The 23,179-nt window shown below is 48.4% G+C and overlaps 1 protein-coding gene across 2 annotated transcripts in view; it reads right to left on the reverse strand.

The window, feature by feature from the left end:
- Positions 1 to 23,179, reverse strand: part of LOC121594627 (protein grainyhead-like) — a 186,751-nt gene that overhangs the window by 7,129 nt on the left and 156,443 nt on the right. For both annotated transcript variants that reach the window (XM_041918111.1, XM_041918113.1), the window contains exons 12-14: positions 18,814 to 18,870; positions 14,127 to 14,225; positions 23 to 202 (exon numbers count right to left, since the gene is read on the reverse strand). In XM_041918111.1, coding sequence (XP_041774045.1) covers positions 23 to 202; positions 14,127 to 14,225; positions 18,814 to 18,870 — 336 coding nt within the window. The remainder of the gene's footprint in view (positions 1 to 22; positions 203 to 14,126; positions 14,226 to 18,813; positions 18,871 to 23,179) is intronic.

A 23,179-nucleotide genomic window follows, 5' to 3' on the forward strand; every position in this document is an offset into this window, starting at 1 on the left:
ATCAGCACACTCTCTGGCTTACCTTATCGATGTCTTCGGAGGGCGAAAACAGGACTGGCGGTTTCATCAGATCGCTCATACCGTAAAACTCCGACCGATCGACCACGGGATGGTACAGCTCGTCCAGCTTTTTCCGCCCGGTGGCGGTCATCTTGCGCTTCGCCGCTCGCCGTTCCTCGTCGCGTGTCTTCCGTTCGGCACCCTGGTGGTTGGTGGGGGAGAAACAATGTAAAGAAGAGTGTCATGTTAGTTGCGCCATTTGAAACAAACATCCAGAGGGGAGGTTTAGTAGTAAAAATACCCGAGACGACTTGAAACCCCTTTCGGAGAGATATCATTTTAAAAAAAAAGCCCCATAAAACACAAATTAAATATCCCGCTCCCGCGTCCGGCAGTGATGATGATCTCATTCGCCTGCCCGTACGTGATCTCATCTACCCCGGCAAAACTGTACAGTTGCTCAGCTCTCTCAGGCAAATTATAGCTCACGGAGTGCTCATTTCGGTTGCAATTGAACATTAAAGCTTCCCAGAGCACACAACCTAGAAGTAGCCGGGTGTGATGTTTTACATTTGCGAGCAAAATTTAGTAAACCGGTACTAACGCAATCCCCCCCTTTGCTGGCTGTGGGGGTGGTTTGCGAGGGACAAGGGGGAAGATGCTTTCATCCCGACTAACTGTAATCTTTTCGGACCGGACCGAAGATGATGCTGCTGCTGGTGGTTGTAATGCGTTTAGAAAAAGAATTTCCATGCGGTTCCATAGAGAGCCTGCCCGGACACTGGGCGGAAGGGGCAGTGAGTGTTGTCCGAGAGTCCGCCAGAGACGATTTCGCAAATGCGCAAAGCAATCATCGTGAGCGGTGGTGCAACAAGTGAAGGTTTAACCCTCGGCACCGATACGGGGGCTCGCTCTTCCAGCACCGCACCGTTCGCGCAATGTAGATATTTTTCATTTTTATAGCACAGATTATACGAGGCTTATCTTCATTAAAAATGGCTAAAATATTGTTGCATCTATCCAGCACGGATATGGGGTGTGTGTGTGTGTGCGGGTAGTAATAGGAGGGTGGTAAAACGGAGCCGAGAGAAGCTTGTGTTGCGTCGTAGCGTAGCGTTGATGGGATTATTTGCGCGCACGCCTGCCACATCCACCACCGTTGTTGGCCTGGCTGCTTAGTTACCAAGGGCCAAAGGTATGTGTCATACACCTTTTCCTCCGCCTTGCGTTCGTCCATCGGCTAGCGCAAATGCAATGTAATTTCCACCGCTGTCAGCGACCGTAATGGGTTTTCAAATGATTTTATTAATTCACTTCATTCGTCGCTAAACCGAAAGAGAGAGAGAGAGAGAGAGAGAGAGAGAGAGAGAGAGAGAGAGGGGGGGGGGGGGGGCAAGCGAGATGATGCGTTTTACACTGCGTGGAGTTTGAGGTTTGGCGTCTTCGGACAGCGCGAAGCGCCAAATCCCAACGACTGCACGACAAATGGCACCGTGCAGGCTCGTTTCTAATGGATTTTTTGTTTGCTTTTCGTACGAAAGGTGCGTCCTGCGCACGGAGCGATGTGTTTTTCCGTTACAGGAATTTCTTCCCAACGGTTCGGCAGATCGAATAACAGGAACATCCATTGCTTACAGTGCCACAAAAAGAGGTCACCGGCCGACAATGTTGTGTGACCGAGGTCTCTCTAGGATATATCGGAAACGGAGTTGGTGCAAGAATCGCGGGTGGCAGCGTATCCTCCCCCTCCCCCTCCGCATTCATGGACCGATTAATCATTGACTGATCATGCGATCATGCGAACGATCCTTCGCACAAACCGTTCTCCATAGACGACAGACACGCACGAGTGTGCCACACACTGTGCTGCGGTTTGTGTGTGTATGTGTGTGTATGCGTGTGTGCGTTTGTGGTGATTGCGCTACATTGTCTTTAACGGCAAGCGTTTGGCTTGGGAGGAGGAGGGACATGTAACTTCGATCCGGTTGTTATCTTAACTGCACAGAGAAGGAGCGCGTCTGATGCACTTTCGCCCTCGGAAGGTGTAATTTTAGCTCCACAAACACACATACACACAGGCAGGTCTTACTACCACCTAGTCGGGAGAGCGCACGCAATAAGAATAGCGCCCATCGGACACATCGGACGGAAGCGTATCGCTTGATCACCATCACACCACCGTCCGTTCAATTCCTCTCCGTACATCAAGCCGTGCATAATTTATGATTATATTAATTTCTACTCTTGCCGGCGTGTGTGCGTGCCCGAACAAATTGATCCTTCTACCATCTTGCCTTGCCCTCCCCGCGGAATGGCTACCGCTGAGCACAGAGCACTGCGCTCTGGAATGGGCTCGAAGGTATTCGGCCCCCTCGAGGGAAGACCACCTGTTGCAAAAAGAATGGACAGGATAAGGACACACACACACACACACACACACACACATGAGATTAGTGCACTAAATTTCCATTCCCTGTGTGTGCCCCGGGAGTCATCTCGATCTGCCCTTCTTCTCTTTGTAAGCCCGTTATCCCGACAGGAGCATCAACGTAGCGAACGGGTGTGTGTGCATGGGCAACCAACACCAGAGAGGTATTAATTACGCGAGTCCGAGTGAGTGTCCGAGGGATGTATGTGTGTGTGTATGTGTGTGCAACAGACACAACGCAGCTTGCCGTGTGTATTTTGACAGTTCCGTTAGTAAAGCGACAGGCTTCAGCGCTAGCCACCACCAGAGGGCGCGTATCTTCCGGCGCGGCAAACCGCCCAAGGGAGGGATCAACGCGAGGCCGATATTTAAACAAATTTGTCCCGCGTCGGTGTTGGTGAAAATTGCTAGTGCCTCAATCCCTTTCCCTCACCTTCCTCCTCCTCCTCTTGGGCCACTTCGGGCAATTGTGCAGCGGAAACGATTTGCAATGATTGATGCTTGCTCGCTGCGAATGATTGACACAATAAAATGCGCACACAGCACACATCTCCCTTTTTTTCCGCTTTCCCTACGACTGCTCGGTGTGCCCGCGGGAAAGAATTTCCGGCTTAGTAATAGTATGACGAAGGACGTTTATAAGGGGGGAAGGTGTATGGGTAACAGAGGCCCGTTAGTCACATCAGCCAAGGTTGATGCGTCCGACTGTTCCCCTTTTTTGTTGTTTTTATGCGTACGAAACGTAGCAAAGCCGCCGAACGTGCGCGCCCTGAGAGAGGACCATCTCATCATCATCCTTGTGCCGAAGGCACCCACTGCCACCACCCCCTGTTCCATGGAAGACGAACGGGAAAAGAACTGTGAAATGTGTTTTTATGATTATGATGATCATTACATTATGGAACATCTTTGTAGCGCTGGTTCGCGAGCACGCCCGCTCGCGCACAAGGTCTTGGTGGTAAACGTGCGCGCGTACGGTGTGCACTGTGCAGCCTTATTTTAAAGCCATTTTCCGATGCCGCCGTGCCAGTACTAGCAACAGCAGCAGGGCCCTAATGAAAACGGGGTTAAAAATGGACTTATAAAATTTTACTAGCCCGCGTGAATATGCCCTCCACGTGTTGGTGGGACGACGACCGGAACGGAGGGGGGGTTTGGTGTTATTGCACACGCGTTTTGCTGCTTGCCATCACGCGCTTGCTCGAACCGCAAATAAACGTAGTGCAAATAGAGACCATCAGGATGATCGTGCGCGGGCAGTAGCGCATCTTGCCACACGCACCCATCGCAGAATCGTAAAATGAACGAAAGGGTCCCCGCCATCATTATCCCTCCCCGCGTACCAAAGGGAGGGAGGGATAAAAATAAGAAGAAGAATCTTCCATCTTCCCCTTGCCCGTATCGTTGACTCTGTACCCCCGAGAGTAAATGGAGTTAAATTGCAAATTACAGCATAAAATATGGGATTGCCCACAGTACCCCCCATCGTTGTAGAGGTGCTCCTGTGCTTGTGTCCAGTGAATTTGCTGCTGCTGCCGCATTCGGTACACAAAAAAACTGGAAGGAAACGATTTTATGCACTTGAACCGTTTGCTGGCGGGAGAGAAAAGGCTGCCATAAATGCACCGAAGTTAGTAGTGCAAGATTTTTACGACCGATTCTCGTGCGTTTCCATTAAGCGCGGCCGACTCCAGCAGGAGGAAGCGGCTAATCACATGAATGGGAAGCGTTATTTTCTTTCATACGTTTGGGGAAGATGGTTTATTCTGCTTCTTTTTCTTCTTCTTGTACGAATGATCAAAGTTCCTGTCACGAGCAAACGCATGGGCAGCTTTTTCCCGCTTCTTAATGGTACGAAAAGCTCATCACTCATTTGCTCAAGGGTTGTGGATATGAAGTGATGATTATGATGTACCACAGATTCTTTTGTCGTTATTCATTTTTTGCATCACGTTTCAAGGAGCGAATTATTTTGCAGAAGCGTTGTAAAATTATTGCCATAAAGCAGACCACACTTGATGTTGCCGGACTTCACAAGAATTAAAAGTGTTTTAAAGCTTAAGCAAACGCTGTAGAACTCTTCTTTGCCTTTAGACTGGAGCTTAATTCTTCTCAAATAGACCAGAATCTATTCTGAAGTTTACCAAAGATATTTGAAACAAACCCCCCGTTAAAAAAAAGGACAAGAATCGTTTAACCAGATAGTATAAAAAACCTTCCGGTGACTTTCCCGTTACTCTCCACACTCGCTCAGAATGCCCCGTAGGGACGTCAGCTAGGAGCAGAGGCGAAACATTAAAACATCATCCCTGACACTATCCCCCCCCCATAGTGCGACGGAGTGCAGTAGACGCAGCGATAAATTTACACCCCATTTAATGTTGTCCCCTGCAGCAGGATGATGCCCTCCTGTCCGAGGTGTGACGCGCGCTGATGCCGGTTAGGAATGGGCCATGAAGAGAGAACTATATCGCGAGCGTCCGAACGCCTGTCGCACGGTGTTTGTCGCCTGCGGGGGTACATAGCTCGGCCAAACGGCACACGCAAGGTGCCATTTCGCTACTTTACGTGCATGCCGTTGTGGTGGTGTATAGTGGTTTATGCAACGAGAAGCCAGCGGGAAGGCTCTTTACATAATGTGATTAGTGAATTTTTCACCTTCGCCCGATCAAGCAGCGATCTTCCAGCTGGATTTGGTTCTAAATGAGCGCTGTCACACGCTCTTCTTGGCTCATCGATTATTCCCTCCATTTCGCTTCTCCCCACATAGAGCCAGATCATTACATTATCTAAGTGGCGAGAAGAGCCTACCGTTTCGCAACGCGCATAAACACTTCCATAAATACGGCGTACAGTCCACGGTATTGCGCCCCCAGGGGGCACTAGCCGCTGAGCCACGGTAGCCAACCGAGTCAGCCACATACAATGAAGTGCGCCCGCGACACCCAACGCCAGGCGATGCAATTGCGCACGGTTAGGGCCAGTGCGGTATTAGGAGGGCCACCACAACAAACGCTGGGGCAATGCAAAATGAAAGAATAATGGGATTTTAATAAACATTTACCGAGAAGGACGGATGAACGGTTGGGCTACATTTACGCCCCTACGCCCTGCGGCGTCACTTCGGCGTCAAGCGATGTCCGGAGGGCGGGAGGGACGGTGGAATGCAGATATGTGCAAACACACATACGCACACACACACACACCTTCATGCACGCAATTATTCCAGCAACATAAGAATTATGTTGTCTTACATTCATCATAATCAAAAAGACGCTGCGCTTGCGCTGGCCGCTCGATGGATGGATGCATGTGTGTTTACTGCCCGTGAGTTTCCAAATTCCATTTTCATAGCAAAAGTGCAACAAATTTATTATATTCGGCTGCAAGTTAAAAGCGTTGACGATAAAACTGTAGAATGAGAAACAAAAGCTCAAAGCTCCCAAAAAAAAGCATGAACCAACGGCACGCACTTTCGCTCGTAATAGCCGCGGCCGTAGAAAGCATCGGCAGAATCGTGAGAAACACATTAAGCCGGCAAATAATCCTTTGAAATGAGTGCATTTTTACGAGCGCAAACTATGCAGCCCGGTACACAATGCACGATGATGCATGTAAAAACGGACACAAAAAGTCGGGCTTAAAATAAAAATTGAAAAGAATACGCCTTAAAAAAGAACAACTTCTTTCTTTTGCTCTCTTGCGCTGGTGGCTTAGTTTGTGCAGAACCATAACATTGAAGAATAATAATAAAACAAACCCCTTGGAAAAAGCAATGTGTGTAAAGAGCATTGGTAAAAGCTGAAAGAGCAAAACAGAAAGAAATAACAGCAACCAAAAAAAAACCATTCCGGTTACGGTTTTTAACGTAGAGGTTTTTATGCTTTTTACACCTTACAGCTCGCCACACACTTGTTTGTGCACACTTCATGCTGTTTTCCTGCACGGAAGATTATGGACGGTGGTAAATTGTTCCCGTAGTTTTGAAAACATCCTTTCTTCATTAAATTTTTGCTCCTTCGACGGCAACGAGTGCACCGGACTGCACCGGGTGTGGAAACAGCGCTGCTTCTTTTCATACACGCAAGAAGTTTGTCATATTTTGACACTTTGCATCCGACACGCGTAATTGGCAATTTTCGGCTCTCCACTAATGGATGTGATGTTCAGAGCGTTTGGTTTGTGAATGGTATTTCAACAAAACGCTCTCGTAATGACTGGCAGTGCAGTGTGGAAAGTGCCCCAACTAACGGCCCATTCCATCCACTTGTCATTCGTCTCGCATTAGTTGCGGGGTTCGTCGCTTACTCTTGAAGTCTTTCGTAGTCGCCTGCCCGTTGGCTGCCTTGCTGGCTAAAGCGACGCATTAATTTCAACCCGAATCGATGGCCACTGCTTCTTATCATGCAAATGCACACATAAATATTGCACCAAATCCCCCTAATTCACTGGAACAAATGCTTCCCTCCTGCAGTGACTCGAGAGGCCCCCTTAGAGTGTGAACTTCAAAAGGAAAGGAAACATAGATCTAATCGCGAACTCCATATATATATATTTATTTCGTCGTTATACTCGATGTGTGATCGACCCCAAGAGACTGCCTCCTCTAGTAGAGCCCCCCATAATAATCCTATCTCCTCTGGGTCGAATCCGTATTTGAAAGAAATATAAAATAGCCAACACGCATCGCACTTTTAGTGTTGGGAAGAGGCGCTCGATCCGGTTGCAAAGGTGAAGTAGAGATGAATGGCGGCATTGTTGATGAATCGAGCGCGCTCAACTGAACTGGACCGACTAGGGAACGCTACTGCACGCACCAAGACCGCACCAAGACCTACCATCCTAGAACGCGGAGCTGATTTTGCCATAGACATTTTTGCATAAATATTCAATCGCGCTCTCGAAAGCTCGCCGAAGGATGGGTTATCTCGGTTAGATTCCTCTTTCACGTTATCTGCGTGCCATAAATCACAAAAATGATGCCAATAATTTACATACGAGCGGGGAAGTGCTTTAGTTTGGCAGGCTGGTCGCGTTTGAAAAGCACTTTTGATAGCAACAGCCAAATCAGAGACTAAGCACAAAAGCTGGCCTCTGAAGACCCTCTGCATTATCAACCGGTGCTAGAGGTTGATATCGGGGAAAAATTAAAATGTTGCAACCATCAGCAATCGGCCGACACATCCATCACTAATCTTGCAGGGATAATGTGTTGATTTTAGCGTTTCTGCTAGCAAAGCCCTAACGATGCTCCAAACGAAATGAATGCGCTCCATTTGCAAGAGAAAAGGAAAAAAAAAACTGATCGCAAACCAGGATTAGCGCAGCGATCGTCGATGCCTGTGCAGGGTCAGAAATTTATTAGCCTCACACAAAGATCGATCAAGCTCGGCACAAGAAGCGCACACACGAAGCGACCATTCTCCACCAACACCAAGGTGGATGAGGGTATGCGGAGGATCAGATAGGATATGGCATCTCCTTTTCGCCCATTCCCTGCAGGGCTTTGTGCAGCAACAAGTGAAACGCGCACACCACCACACCGTCGTATCATATCGCGGACGCTGGGGGTATTTAACAGATTTATTAGAAGAAACAAGGAATCTCCTGGCCGTACCGTACAGGTGAGCGTACGAAACGCACACTCTCCCGACGGGCCCCGAGTTGTGGTACGAGGTTTGACTCTTTGGCCCCGTTCATAAATCTTGTGCCGATAGGAAGGAAGGAAAAAAACGCGTCTTGCGCTTCGGGCGGTCAGTTTTATATATTTTATGGGCTGCCGAAACTGAGCGCGCAGATGGATATCTTAATTTAATGCTCCCATAAAGCTTGCCGTGGAGAACGCACGATCAAAGAAAAAGAAAAAAAAACACACACACACACAATCAAACGAGAAATAGAGAAAGAAAGCAGAGATGTGAAAAATAAGAATAAAGCTCCCAAAAGGTTCTTACAACAAAATATGTAAAAAAAAACTGTGACAAAACATACTGAATTTACTGCAATAAAAGTTTGCTGAAAGCATCCGGCCAAGCATATCCATTTGTAAAGGAATAAAAACACACACTTGTAATGATTCTTAACCGTCCGCGCCGTTTCCTTGTTTTGCAATGTTTCTGCCGTTTTTGGATGAGGTGAGCGTACAGAAAAAAGGTCGAATTCCTTGCCTGTCCACAATCGAACGGACGAAAGAATAACAAGCGAACGAATATTTAAAAACATTAAGTATAAAAAAAACAAGAAACGGAAGTTCAATCCATACGGCTCATTAGCGACAAACCTGCGACATGGTACAAGAACGATACCAGCCAACAGCAACGACCCAAGAAGTATGACGATCGATCGAGAAGCAAAAAGAAGAAGAAGATGAAGCAGTAAGCTGGACACACCGGGGTTGTCGGACACTCGGAAATGTCAGAACATTGCTAATATCTGACGATGTGCGAATGTAATGAGGCAAAAAGAGGGACAACCGTTCGCGCAAGAAAATCCAACGCAGAGACCTGTTCGCTGCTCTACGATCCTTCATTTGGCGACACATCTGGGCGGTGGTCGGGGGATGTCGACCCTTTTTGCTCTGCTCTCGTTGTGTTTGCTACACATTGGAACGCGAGCGTGTGCGTGTGTGTTTGTTGCGAGAGTGCGCACAACGTACACAAAACGGCACACACCATCTATCAATGTAGTCTGCTTCCTTTTCAGAAATCATGACTTGCGGCCATTATCGCTTCAATAAAATTTATTGAAAAATTGTTACCACCGTCGCGAAATCTAGGGAGCGTGGGGCCAGGCCAGGAGCGAAGGGAAGAGACCGGGGGATAACACTCGGTCACGCCATCAGGCCGGGGCGGATGCTGGCGTAGCGACCGGGCCGATTGCGGCTGCTTGTTTATTTTTACGATATCGGCGCTGACAAGCGGTCTCAGGACTCTATACGTGCGCATGTGTCTGTGTGTGTGTATGTGCCTGGGAGCGATATTTACAAGTGTGTCGCGCGATTGTGGCCCAACTGCCTTCTCGAGCCTCCGCTCCGCCTTCCCCTCCTGTACGATATAAAGTTTTATGCATTTTAATCCCCGCTTCGCCAACTCACAGCGAAGAAGTTCAATTTACAGAATGCGTACGTCGTGGTACATGTCGAAATATTGTGAATGGAACCACTAGGGAGCCTTTCCCACCTCCCTACTTTCCCGGTGATGTCCCGAGCGCCATCTGTTGGGATGTGTCTCGCCCCCTCGATGCGCCATCTCGAGGCGGGCAGTTATCGCATGTACTACATGTGTACTTAGCTTAAGCGATTGGAGTTGAAAAGTGACCATAAAGCGGGTTCTTGCGTCTCGCCGGAGTGCTCTCCGGGGTCTGCGTCCGGGGCAACGTATTCCAGACGGAGGAAGAGAGAGAGAAAGAATAACAAACCGATTGGAAAGATCATTCATTAAGGAGTTGTCCGAATGGTGATAAAAAATAAAACCCACAAACGGCAAACAGCATCCACCAGTGGAGCGCGCAATCTTTCCCATGGGGATAGCAGAGACAAGGTTTTCAATTCGTCATTAGCGCCATGTCGCTACCGCTAGAATGCGCAGCATCTGCTGCTGCTGCTGGTGCTGTCGCCGTTGCATCTTGCAATAATGTGCACGGTTGGCATGGCAAACGTTGACTACCGCTGCTACACACCGGCAGCCCAGTAGTGTCTCCTCCCGGCAGTGCGGCGATAAAAATGAATAATTAATATATAAATGGCTCAATTAAATGATTTTATAATGGGACGAGCAGGAGCGGGAAAGAATGTGGCGCTGGCGGTAGTTTTCATTCCTTCCAGGAACCTTCTTTTTTGCGTTATTTGCGCCTTTGGAAATTCAGCTATCACAAGACTCACGGGGGAGCGTTGGAAGGGAACAGTGTCACTGGACGCTGCTGGTACTGAAAAATGTGCTGTACCCTCTGTCCCTCACTGGCCGGTGCAATTAAAACTAATCAGTATCGTGAATATGCACTCGTGCCCACTGCCTCTCTGTCGTCAGGTCTGCTGGTCTCGCTCTGACAGATCTCCGAAGGATACCTTCGGGGCATCGAGATATTCAGTGACAATGTACACCTTCCACTGCATAGACAGAGCTCGGGCGCCGGGATTTAAGCCACCCAAACCCTTCGTAGGACCAACCACCATCACCTCCTGACCCGTTCCTCCCAATATCGGAAGGTGTCACTCCTCTACAGCTAAACCCTGAGCTGAATCCGCCCGTGCTTTGCTTTCATTTTATCATCTAGACGGCAGAGGGACGCCGTGTGCGATTTTGCATAAACATTTCTTATTAATTTATTCAAATTAGTTCGCACCGTGGTGGTGGTGAGAGGAATGCAGAGCAGGAGGCTTACTAGCTTTGGAGCAAAAAGTCATTATGCATACTCCCCAGCTTCGCTCACATGTATGCATATCACGCCATCGCGCGTTCGTGTGACAACAGGCGTACCGGGAAAGCCTGGCCTGGTGTCCAGTATGGGTGATTTGTTCGCTCCATTAGAGATTTACCTTTCTGGTCGAGTCTAGGATCAAAACGTTGTCAAGGAAGCGATACTACTAGATGGGAGGACCACTCTCCTTAGCAAGTGTCAGCAGCGGATCAGCAGCGCCCGTGGCCAAAACGGTGCTGCCGACTTTTGAACACCCTATTTTTTGACACCTGTCAAACGTCTTAATCGAAGGTCTTACGACATCGTTGGGTCTTACCGCTACCTGGCGCATGGGTGACACACAAAGCGTGCAAACAACACACGCACCGTCATCCGCCAGCTGGTCGGATGACAGCCACAACGCATCCACCGCACAATATTACGCGCGCGGAATGCCCTCAGGGGTGAATTTCCGAGCGAGCCACCGCGGACCCAACGGTATTGTGTTACTGTTTTCGTCCGCCCCAAAAACGGTGAACAAATTCTGGCCCCTTTGCGAAGGTTTCGGTTTCGTAAGCGGTTCGAAGAAAGTGGCGCTGGCAAATGACGCCGGTACACACCATTAGGGCGCCGTAATGAGATCGCCGATAAGTCGGTGCGGGCTTCCACAAACAAGCGTCCGAAATATGCGCGTTTCTCTCCTGGTCTATTAGTGTGCGTGTGTGTGTCATTTTGACGTTCCCGATAGCGATCGCGGACGATGGAAACCATACAAAGTATGATATTTATTGTACGATCGAATGACAGTCGCTCGTTCCAAGATATCCATTCAAATCTAAATGGCAGGAAAACAAAACGTGAGTCGCCCCATTGCTTGCTAGCGCTCCCTGCCGGCAAAACTACACAACCAATCCGATCTACTATTCAGAGAGGCGGCAGACGATCTGCTTCTTGCGCACAGTGCGATTAATTTGATTTGTTTTCATCGATGGCCGTTTTTGTGGTTGCACTTGTGTGCACTTGCGTTATTCATTCTCATGCGCTGCTCACACGGTTAACCTTCGGCATCGTTGGGAAAAGATTGTGATCAAACTAGCAGATAGAATGTACCGAGAGGGGGACCTCTATCTTGACCATCATATGCTGCGGATGTATACCATCGGGTGAACGGTTTGCAACGGCACGACAAGGAAGCTTAGCCATCTGGAATGAGCACATCTAAATTGATGATCCACTTGGGTAGGGTATGCAAACTGCACCCACCGGCAGCAGCAGCAGCAGCAGCTAGAAAGCTCGACCGGCCGAAGGTTAGTGTGACGCGACCGAGAGTGTGTATTTATGCAAATCGTCTTGTCGGTTTTCTCGGCACCAGTCCTTTAGACACACGGATTTCCTACGAGAACATGACCATTTATATTAAGCTGAAGTTGGTGGAGCTGCAGGGAGGGCAAACTGTCTCAAGTGCTGCGCGCGAGTGACGATAATAATTATTTTTTTATCGATCCTTCGTTACGGAGCGGATCGAATGTCCGTAAAGCGAGTGAGTTTAATATTTGCTCCGGCTGCATTATGACTTCATCCGCTAGATGACACTTTGAGCGCGAGCGAGAGAGCGAGCGTTTGGTGTGAAATACTTATCCAAAGGTTTTTTTTGTGTGTGAGCTAGCAACGCACTCTCCAAAAGTGTCACAAACATGGCGAACTAGGGGGGCGGACGGACTTTGCGCTCACTGCAATTGCGATCGTTTTTTAATTAGAGCACTAGATGACGCAGCACTAGGTTCATCGTTCGGCAGGAGGGGCCCCGTTTAATGGTTTGCGATTTGTTGCAGCTTAAGTGACAGCTTGCATTACACATCCGTACCCACTATGGAGATGTCCTTCCAAATGTGCGTGTGTGTTAGTTAGAGGACACAGTTTATTGAACCGACGCCACGGTGCCGCAATCTCGAGCACCGTTTGCGGTATCCACTTACCGCGCCAACCGCGAGCAAAAGGAATCGAAGGAATCGATCGATTTAACCTCGAGCGCACGAATGCGGCCGATTTTTGCACTACCGCCGTGGCCATTTTGTGCCGTGTGCGACTGTGCGTGAGTACGTGCGTGAGTACGTGCGTGGTTTCTGTTTTGTGCCACCGCTTGTGGCCGCAACTTAATCGCTTGCGTGGCCCGACCTCACACGCACGCACCCACCGGATGACAACAATCGAACGTTTCGCAATGCGGGACGACGGGACGACAAAGGCGGCACGTCCCGGCCGACGTCTCTTCCGAAAACACCCGCGCGCCCCGCAACGCACAGTAGCCATAGTCTGCCGGACCCCGGGCCGGACCAATTTCGGTCCAATGTCCCTTTAATGAGCTGTCGTTTCATCAATTATAGAACAAATTGCGTATAATTGCGTAGCGACGATCGACCAGCGTCGTCGTGATGGCGGTTCGATCGAGCGAAGGCACGCACGCACACAACGTGCCACCGCTGTTTACGAACACACAAAGAGAACACACCTCGCGATTTGCAGTGTCAGGTAGAGGCAGTGGTGGTGGTGGTGGTGGTAGTGTGCAATTTTGATCGAACCGATCGATGCCCATCGCTCCACGGTACACGGGTTGGGGGCTAGAGGTGCTAGTGGCCAGGCGCTTAATCGATTAAGTTAGGCCGATCCCGAAAGGGCATCATCGCTATGAGGGGCGAAAGCACATACAACAATGTGTCCTTCTCCCCGCTCGACCAAAACCGTTCACACGTGTCCTGCGGCACTGGGAGCCGCATCACGTCCTGCGGTTTTCTCGCTGTAGAAGGCTTTAATAAATTGAATCAGGAGCGGTCCCGCACGGGCAACGCGTCCGGCACGATCATCATCGATCGATGATGAAGTATCAACATAAAATTATCATTCATTTGCATTTGCGAGAGTCTTTTGTCGCCTGGAGGCTTTTAGAAAGGGGTCTGGCACGGTGGTGGCCGGGTTCACCGGCATCCACGGTGGAGCGGCGTGTAATCTATATATCGAGAAGTATGTCATATTAAAATACATATTAGATTTTATATCGACTGACCGGCTGCATATAAATCAAACGGACGGACAGCCACAGTTTAGTGTCTTGGGATTATATGGTCAACTTTGCACAATATTAAGTCGTCTCGAAGCGTATGCAAATTGCAGCCTACACGGAAGAGGCAAGACAAATTCTACATGTGCTGACAAATGTCAAAGTAATTGGCTATGGCTCTACTCTGGAGGTATTCCGTGGGTAGATGTTGCACACAATGTCTCTTCTAATGTTTCCTCTAGGACTTACCTTATCACAAAAGACTTTGATTTGACAGTAACCTCGATGGAAAACACTAGTATCGCGCGGATCTTCGAACGTATCGATTTGGAGGTGCAGCGGTAAACCCTGGAAGGAAAAAAAGAAAGAAAGAAAAATAAGTTGATGATGCGTTAAACGTTCCAAACACTTTACACGACTTAAAGCTATTAATTTTAAAATCAACTCCAATATCGATGCTAATGAAGGGTCTCCTTTCTTTTTAGGTACTTTAAGGTATCCCTCCAGAAGATCCTAGATAAGGATGGTTTGTTCCGTGTTTTTTTGTTCTGAAACAAATCTCACGTTAACGAACGAACGGGAAGTCGGAATGTTTAATACGAACATGACCTCACGGCTGACCATAGCACTGCACCAAAGGATCAAGACCAGAGAATCCTTTTTTCCCATTTCTATGCGCCGCTTTCCCTTTGATTCGCTCCCTACGCGTCCAACTCCGCGTAAACGGAGGGGTTTTTGTTTAATTTTACTTTATTTTATCACCAGCCGTCATTGATTTGTCTTCTCACACCGCCTTCGCTTATCCACGGTTTCTCTTCTTCAGGTCTTCCGCTTCTTACGACTGCCGACTCTTGTTGTATAATGGATTTCTTCGGTACGCTTTGCCCACTGGTTCTTCCTGCCCTCTGTCTGCTCCGTGTTCCGTGTGTGTCCCCTTGGGACATTGGAGAACACCTGTCGGTTTGTTGCTTCAAAGCCTGCCAGGAGAGAAGCTGAGGGAAGTTCGCAGTTCCCACCACCAGAGCAAGTTCCCAGCAGCGAGGCTGAAATAGGGAAGGATTTTTTCGCCTCCCTACCCCATCATCCCGGGACTCAAGCTGAATCTCTTTTCTCTTATGATTATAGATATTATAATATGTTCATTCATGGATTTATCTCAAATGACAGGCAGATAAAAATTGTTGATTTTTCTCGTCTGACCGTTGACTTCACGCGCCGATTGTGGAGGCAAGGTAGGCACACCGATCCGATTTCGGTCGGTGTGCCGGCGGAGGTGCCCGTGTGTTCCCGCGGCCGTTTCGAATCGTCCGCTATTTAGTCTCGTCAGCAGCGTTTGTCTGGTTTTGTTTCAATCTGCCCACCGATCCTCTAGCTTCTCCATTCGTTACAAACTACCTCCGCGCGATTGACTCTACAGCTCGCCTAAGGGTTCGCCGTCGCACCTATCAGGGAGCTACTTGCTGCTGTTGCTGCGCTGCTAGGCCTAGGCGCAAAGACGTGCGTACCGAGAATCGGACCTTTAACTATGCGGGTCTTGAAAGCCATCATAATGTAAAATAAATAAACCGTAGGATTCTTGTTGCCCGCTATCTCGATGTTACATCTCTCGCTATCCATCCATCCCGGTTGGGATTGGTGGAATTTCTCCCAATAGAAGTGACCCACCGGAGCAGCAAAAACAAAAGCCAGCTAGAGGACGTAGAGCGACTCCCCACCACCTCCGTCGTGTACTCCCATCGAGATTGTACGATCAAATGTCAAAAGTCTTCAACACCAACCGAACGACATGACGCTCCACCCTCACATACCTTTCTCGTCGTGTTTGGCCGCCGTGGCTGTGCTTTTGGGGCATTAATCTGTCTACATCTACCTTTTGCATTGCCCAGCAAGTGGAATATCGAACGCATGCGCGTAACTGCGCTAATTGGGTACGCAGGTACCAACACAGAGGTAAGGAAAACTCCAAGAGGACGCAGAAATTGGGCATCCCTCCGAAAATCAAATCGCTTTCGATTGACATGCTCTAGATGTGAGCACCGAGATAACGGAGCGGGGACGGTGTGTTCGGAACATCATGTGCAGAAAAAAACAACAACACCAATGGGAAACGATAGCGATCGAGTGGCTGGCGGGGCAACCGCAGGCTACGCACACGCCTGGTAGCCAAACAGAAGGTATCTCGTCAACTCGTCAGCTCTCCGCGACCTCGATCCACGCGTTATGGCGGACTTCCAAATGTGTGCGAGTGCTCAGACGTTTGATGTCCGATCAGGCGATCTGAGATTCCAGCAGAGGGTTGGTGGAAATTCGAATAGTTATATCATTATTAGCATAACACACGCACAGACAAACTCACACACAGAGCTAATAAACGAGTCACCTCGGACTAGGAGCCCCTACATGACCCCGCGACGCAAACGTCATGGGAACTTAACGTCAGTGTCCACAGATCGTTTCCGCTGCGGCTTTCAGTGTCTAGGAAGTGTCTTGCACGTTAAGCTTTGGGGATTTTGGTTCATATTTGAGTGACTGAGGCGCTGCCCTCTGCCTGTTTCTTCCGCTTAACCAACCCCTCCACAACAAAGTACACGCAATGTGTATCTTTCCCACTTCTTCTCCGTGCTTATCGAAATGCAAAAAAAAAAACGCGATCGAAACGCAAAACAGTATTGAAAGTTTTAATCTTGTCGTTAATTACTAGAAAAATGTATTGATCAATCAACGACGTATTCTGACATTTTGCTTGCCCCGCACCGTTTCATGGCCACAGCGATGGCTTCATTATACGATTGCCTGCAGCAGCAGCCGTCTGGACAATCGGGACGGAAATGATCGGATTATGATAGTGCAAGATGGTGGATTAAAAGTTTTTTGTTTGTTTTATGCTTACTCGGGCGAATACTGTAGGCGATGTGTTCCAGCGACTGCGAAAAAAAGTCGATTGGGACAATTTGCAAGCAAAAACAGTGAACAAAACCAGCAGAATACCATCCCGAACTCGGAACCGTAACGCCAAACATGGTAAGCTTAGGTTGTGGTGGTGTTGGTACTGGTACCGGGGTCTTAGATTAGCACATTTTATACGGCCATTTTCAAATAGGCTTTGTGGGCTTTGAATAATGACAGACAACTGGGCAGTAAAATGTCAAGTGGAATTGATGGTCGCTTTTAATTCGACGCAATTCATTTGGGGTGGACGCAGTGGTGGTTTAGCTGCAATAAAGCTGTGGCTGTGTGTCACATAGAGTGGCGCGGGAACACGCATTCTCAATAAGACACTCATTTATTGCCAGCAGATGGCGGCACCGCCGAGTGCGGCGGGAGGATGGATTATTTAAGGTTCATTCAAAAATATATGATCATCATTAGTTATGGCGCATTTTAGGAAAACCCTACACCACGAGAAGCTCTCTACGCGCAAGATTAAGTGACGCTTCGTTTTACCATCTCACATTACACGAACACGAATGTATGAGTAGACGCGTAAGTAGGGACCCTCTTGCCCCACCATTATGGGTCATAAATTATATTCCCTTTTTTGCCGGCACTGTTTCTCTATCTCTCTCGGCATTCTTTCCCCTTTTGCCTGGGAGGGATTGCGCGAACCGTGCGCGAGTACTTGCTGCACCTAACACGTAATTGCTCATTATCAATTTCAACGTAATTTGCCGATGATGAACAAATAATCATATAATGATAATGATCCAACCCGCGAGCAGAGAGAGAGATGGTTCGCGATCGTTGCTTCGCTCCATTTTCACGTACGGCTTGAACCTTTGCGAACAGTACGGCAACATGGCAGAGCCTTCGGCAGAGCTTAAGGCTTTAAAGGAGGCAGCACTTACTCCTTGAGGCGCCCAGCCTCGCCGATTCGATGGTCATTGAAACTGGACCTTCAAAGCAATGGTTGCTGCAAACATACACTCTCACCTTCTCCTTGTGCGCGCGATTCATTTTCTTCAAAACATAGCAAACATCATCTGTGCAAAAGCAGAGGGAAGCAGATGGAGAGAAACCATCTTCTCATGATGACAGCCGGTAACTAACTACCCGCTACTCAATCATTCAAACCTGTCAGCGAAAGCGACCCCGAAGCTGGGGCGTGTGCGTGTGTAGTGTACGGTTTTTTTGCTTTTTTCACTCAACCCAACCCCTGGTTGGGCTGGGTGCGGATCCTAAAACTTCTTCGCAATGGGCGCAGGCAAAAAAAGACTGGGGCATCCCCCCCTCCGGTGAAAACGCGTGAAAGTGCACAAACGGCGGCACCTGGCACGCCTTATAGATTGATATAGGCTGGCTGATGAGGTAGATAGGAAAAGAAGGAAGTTCCTCTCGTCGGTAGCGGGAAAAAAGGGAAAATAAATAAATAATAATAATACATCGCTTAGCGATAGCTCCACTTGCCACAAGCCGATCGATCTCTGGATGCCTGGGTGGATGACGTACGCTTGAAAGGCGTCGCCGGACCCACACCCATTACGTACCGTCCTACCTAGTGCGCTCGTTCAAATGCGATCGATCCCGAAGATGTCGACAGAGGGAGCTAGCTAGCGAACGAGCGGTACCATGACTGGGCTAAGTAATCAATTATGAGCATTATGACGGCACCCGAGGTCTTCCCGAGCAGGGGATGATGGGTGGAGATGAGACGTACAACAAAAAAATAAAATAAAATAAACCCTTCAAAACCAAAGTAAGCAATCGAGGCAGCGAATTAACCTATCACACCGCAAACGATCGCGCGCGTCTTGAAAGCGGATGATGAAGACGATTGCGTGAGTTAGGGATTCTGGTGCTGCGCGAGAGCGTTTTTTTGTATTGGTCTGCATTTGATCTTCCCTCTCCATCTCGGGGATCGTTGTTTTTACTCTGCGACGCCGAGACAAGCGCAATTATAATTGCAATCCAAACCCGATCGAACAGAGCGATACATTACCTTAACACCCTTTTGACTGCTGAAATCCGTACTGAGACACTGGACGGCGACGTTGATCTGCGAACGATAGCGAGATAGGGAAAAAGACATATATAAATTAATAAATTAATAAAAGATAGCCGCAACAGGGCACAGGCGGTGGTGTTATAAAGCGCAACTACGAGCCTGTCGTACAAAGTGTGTACAATGTACGAACTTTAGTGGACGCGGCAGCGGCTAGCGGTAAACGATTGCGTGGTAACGATTAGTGCAAAATGTTGTCCTAGGGTTTAAGCGCAATCCACCACCTTTCGGCCCCGGTTTCCGCCGGCCGCAATCGTGTCGTGTTAAACACGACCAAGGGGACGCCGGCGATGGACATGCCGATGGCATTCCTAGGGTACTTCATCATTACTACAGCCTCCGCTCGCGGGATGCGGAATTCTCTCACGCGCTAGTAGAAGTAGTAGTGGCCGGATCGGCCGGTGGATTGAATGATTGCATTTGCTTAATTTAATCTTTCTTTCCTAACGGCAGGTTCGCTGCTTGTTTTGTAGGCGGTGTTGATTGTGGTGCCATTTTGTACAAAGTAGTAAGGGTCTCGTGTGTGTGTGTTTGTAGGCAAATATTACCCATGGCTTTTGACAGTTGACAGATGATGGGTAAGTTGTTAGATTTGTTTTTATCCGCTAGAGGGTGTAAATGAAGTGTCGACTAGTCGTTACTGAGGAGAATCGCGTTTTCTTGAATTGATCGTTTTGGTGGGTTATATTTTAAAATTGAATATCTTTGCACACAAAAACGCATGCACAATTACTCATGTAAATTAAAGAGAATGCTCATTCAATCTGTATTGTACATTCTATTGCTTACGGTACATTACACCTGTTATCAACCGCTGACCATCCACGTTCAAAGCATTCACTCTGCAGTAAAAATGGACATTGCGTTAGCACGGAATTCCAATGCCGTCCGGAATGCTTTCCAAGGAAAATCGCAGCTTTCCAAGAACGCAACGGAACGAATTCTAGCCCCAGCTGTCCACCTACAACGTGAACACGCACGCGATTTTCCGCTAGCGGAATGGGCAGTTAATCATTGGGCGTAGGTGATTTGTTAGCCTGGCGTTTGGGGCTCGCGTACCACCGGAAAAAAGGACGCTTCTCGATGCAGCAGCAACAAGCAACGGGGAAGGATACCACCGTTAGGCGCAATGACGATCTTCGCGACTGCCACGGCGTGAATGTTGATGATGATGATTATTATTATTTTTATGAAGACAGTTCGCCGTGAACGGGATAAATGGTTGACCACTTGTTACCGCTGCGCCCATTCACCTACGGGTGGCCATCAGGTGCACGCTGCTTGCGCATAACATTTCCCAAACGATCTGCACACGCTCGCGCGCGCTCTCTGCCCGCAACCCTTCTTTCCCTCACATGGTCGCAAAGGAGATGGATGGTTTGGCGCGCACTTTCCCCCACCGCCAACAGGGCAGCGTAAAGTTTTGCACGTGAGCAAAACCTTCGTTGCAGCACGCCGTCCAGGCACGATGCTGTTGGTTTGTTTTATGCACACAATCTATGCACACAAACACGGTGGTGCTGATGGGGGGAAAACCGCGCCAATAGGACGATTTCCACACCGGTGTGACGTGCGCCATAGAAGAGTAGCGACACCGATTGTACCAAACTGATGGGCGGTGATAAAAAGAGAAGTGATTGCCCCATGTCTGGGTCACCCGTGTGCGCTCAAAAGCCTCAATCCCCTCGTTCGTTTGCTTATTAAAAGCGTTTAACGATAATTGCATGACACCGAGGACCGAGGCGAGCACTCAGCGGTCTTCGCCAGGCAGTTTATCGGTTCAATCTAGGGAAAAGAATAATCTAATCAGCTTTCCTCCCCCTCGACCGCGCGTACTCGTGGCGCGATCGTAAAAGAAAAGATCAACACGATGGTGGTGGAGATCAGACTTTTGCTGCTGCTGCCTCTGGCATGCGATCGGTCTGACCCCATTTGCCAGGCATCGAGATCGAGCGGACTGATCGTCTCCGATTAGACACGACCCTTGAAGGTTTGGTTTGGCACTACTATGTCGCCGAGGTCCGATTCCACCGGAAAAGGGGATTGTACTTTCATCTCGTTAAACGGTTTTACTATCTGCCTCACTTCGTGTGTGTCGATTTTCCAAATGAGACAACCGAATCACCCTCTCTGTATGTGGTATATGAGAGGGTCAATATAGTGCTCTTTTTAAATACTGTACACAAGTGAAGCTTTCAAGTTGTAAATTTATAGCACCATCATGCTCTTTCAAACAAACCTTTTATATGCCTTTCCGTTTTGGGGGGCTACAATCCACGTGCCACAACGTCGGAAGGTTCGTCGGCAATCACTGCTAATTATGACATTTCCTTCACATTCTCTCTCGATGCGTTCGCTGGCCCAGTGCACCATAAACTCGACCAGTTAAATGCCAATTGGGTGAAAAATAATCATCGTATGTATTTTTGGTCCAAGCAAAAAAAATATATATATATATATATAAAATAAAAAATTGGCAAAACCCACAAAGGAATGAAGCCATAAATAAAACCCCCCCAAGAGAGGACAAACCCGGCGACATCGCCCATGTCTTAATCATCATCGATACCATAACCTAACCTCAACATTCTTGGGTTACGTTTTTCGTCTTGTCTCTTTTGCGAAACCGGTGGAAGTTATCTGATGGTAATGCTGAAGCAAGAACCAAAAGACATTTGCACACAGCACAGCAAAGAAAACGGGAGATGATACAAATATTGTCACTACCAGCGGGCAATGGATACTGAACTGCCCTCCTAAAAAAAAAAAAAAATATCTGGTCAACTGCATACTGCAACTGCAGAAGGGACACTATTAAAGCTCAGAATGTATGCCTGCCGGGATTTTGGCCACGAACGTTTTTCACCTTCTTCGGCTGCATTTGCATCGAAAACGGCACCCGATCGCTCCGTTCGTGAGTGATGGACGAAGGTGTGTCTCTGCTTTACGATTTTGTCGCATATCACCACTGTGTATCGCAGCAAAAGGGACAAAACCAGCAAAACAGAAGCACAGCATTTGCACACAACAACAACAACAACAACAAAAAGAAACAATCAAAACGATTTCGCTGGCGACGGTTGGGGCTCGATCGTTCGGGGCGCAGACGAACACACAAACAAATTAAATGATTATCGCTTTATTTTCGACACATGATTCTGTGTCCCGTCCGACCGCGCAATGAAAGAAGCGTGCCGGTGTGCGCACTGGTCCACTGGCGTTCCCGAAAACGGACAGAAGCTGTTTTTTACGAGGTTTTATCATCATCATCACCCCGGCACAGTGGCCCAGTAGCTGTGGGAGGGTGCGCTGCCGCACTTGGACGCGTTTGCCCATTAGCCGAGAGTTGCCTGCGTTGCGCGCAGTTTGTTTGCGTATTTTAGCATGCGTACGAACGTCCAAGCGTCTTCTTCTTCATGTTGAAAAAACGGGAGGAGCAGGATAAAAGGAAGGTCGAGTAAAAGTAAAACAAATGTAACACACAAACACGCACCTTTTTGGAATGAAAGACGCCACGCGGCGGTGGAATTGATGTTTCTTCCGCCAGCGCCCCTTTGAAACCCGTTTTTATCATTTCTTATCCACACGAGGCGCACAAACGGAACAATGTGTTGCATAGATGCAGGCGGTAAACTGTCAACCGAGTTGCCGGTCCTGGCGAAATCGCAACTCCGATTTAGTAATATTTTAGCAACTTTATTACATTCCGACAGTTTTATTTCGGTTCCGCGACAGCGTGTGTTTCGGAATGCCTCAAGAGGCCTCAACCGGTGTCTTTCCCAATCTCCGCCGACGGATATAGATTAAGACGTTTGCGACAATCGATTCGAGTAGTGGTTGTTTTTTTGCTTCTCCAACCACTATGTGCCAAACGAGCTGCATTTACAAGTTGTTAAATTAAATCCGATGGATATGCGTTCTTGGGTTCATTAATTTATTGAAATTTATGCTTCGTTCGTTGCTGCGTTGCTATTGGTTGCCACAAAAGCGGATAAGGCGCCCTCTGCGGGAATTAAATGGAAGCTGTGCGACGCGGAGATTGCTTTGAGTGCAAGGTGTACTAACTGGAGCCTTGAGCGTTTTTATTTCCCTTACCGTGTGGCGCTCGCGGTTGCCAAAGCGAACGGAACGGCGAGACTGTACAAGGTAAAGATTACAATTTGATTGTATTAAACGCCCAAACGCAAACATCGTGTATCGCGATGCGGGCATAAGAGCGTACAAGACACTGAAGGACACATCGAATGTGTTCCCTCCTCCCGGAAGAGGCCGGCCGGTGGTGGTCATTGGCACTAATCGAAAT

Source organism: Anopheles merus, chromosome 2L (genome assembly GCF_017562075.2).
Source record: "Anopheles merus strain MAF chromosome 2L, AmerM5.1, whole genome shotgun sequence".
NCBI classification, from domain to species: Eukaryota; Metazoa; Arthropoda; class Insecta; order Diptera; family Culicidae; genus Anopheles; species Anopheles merus.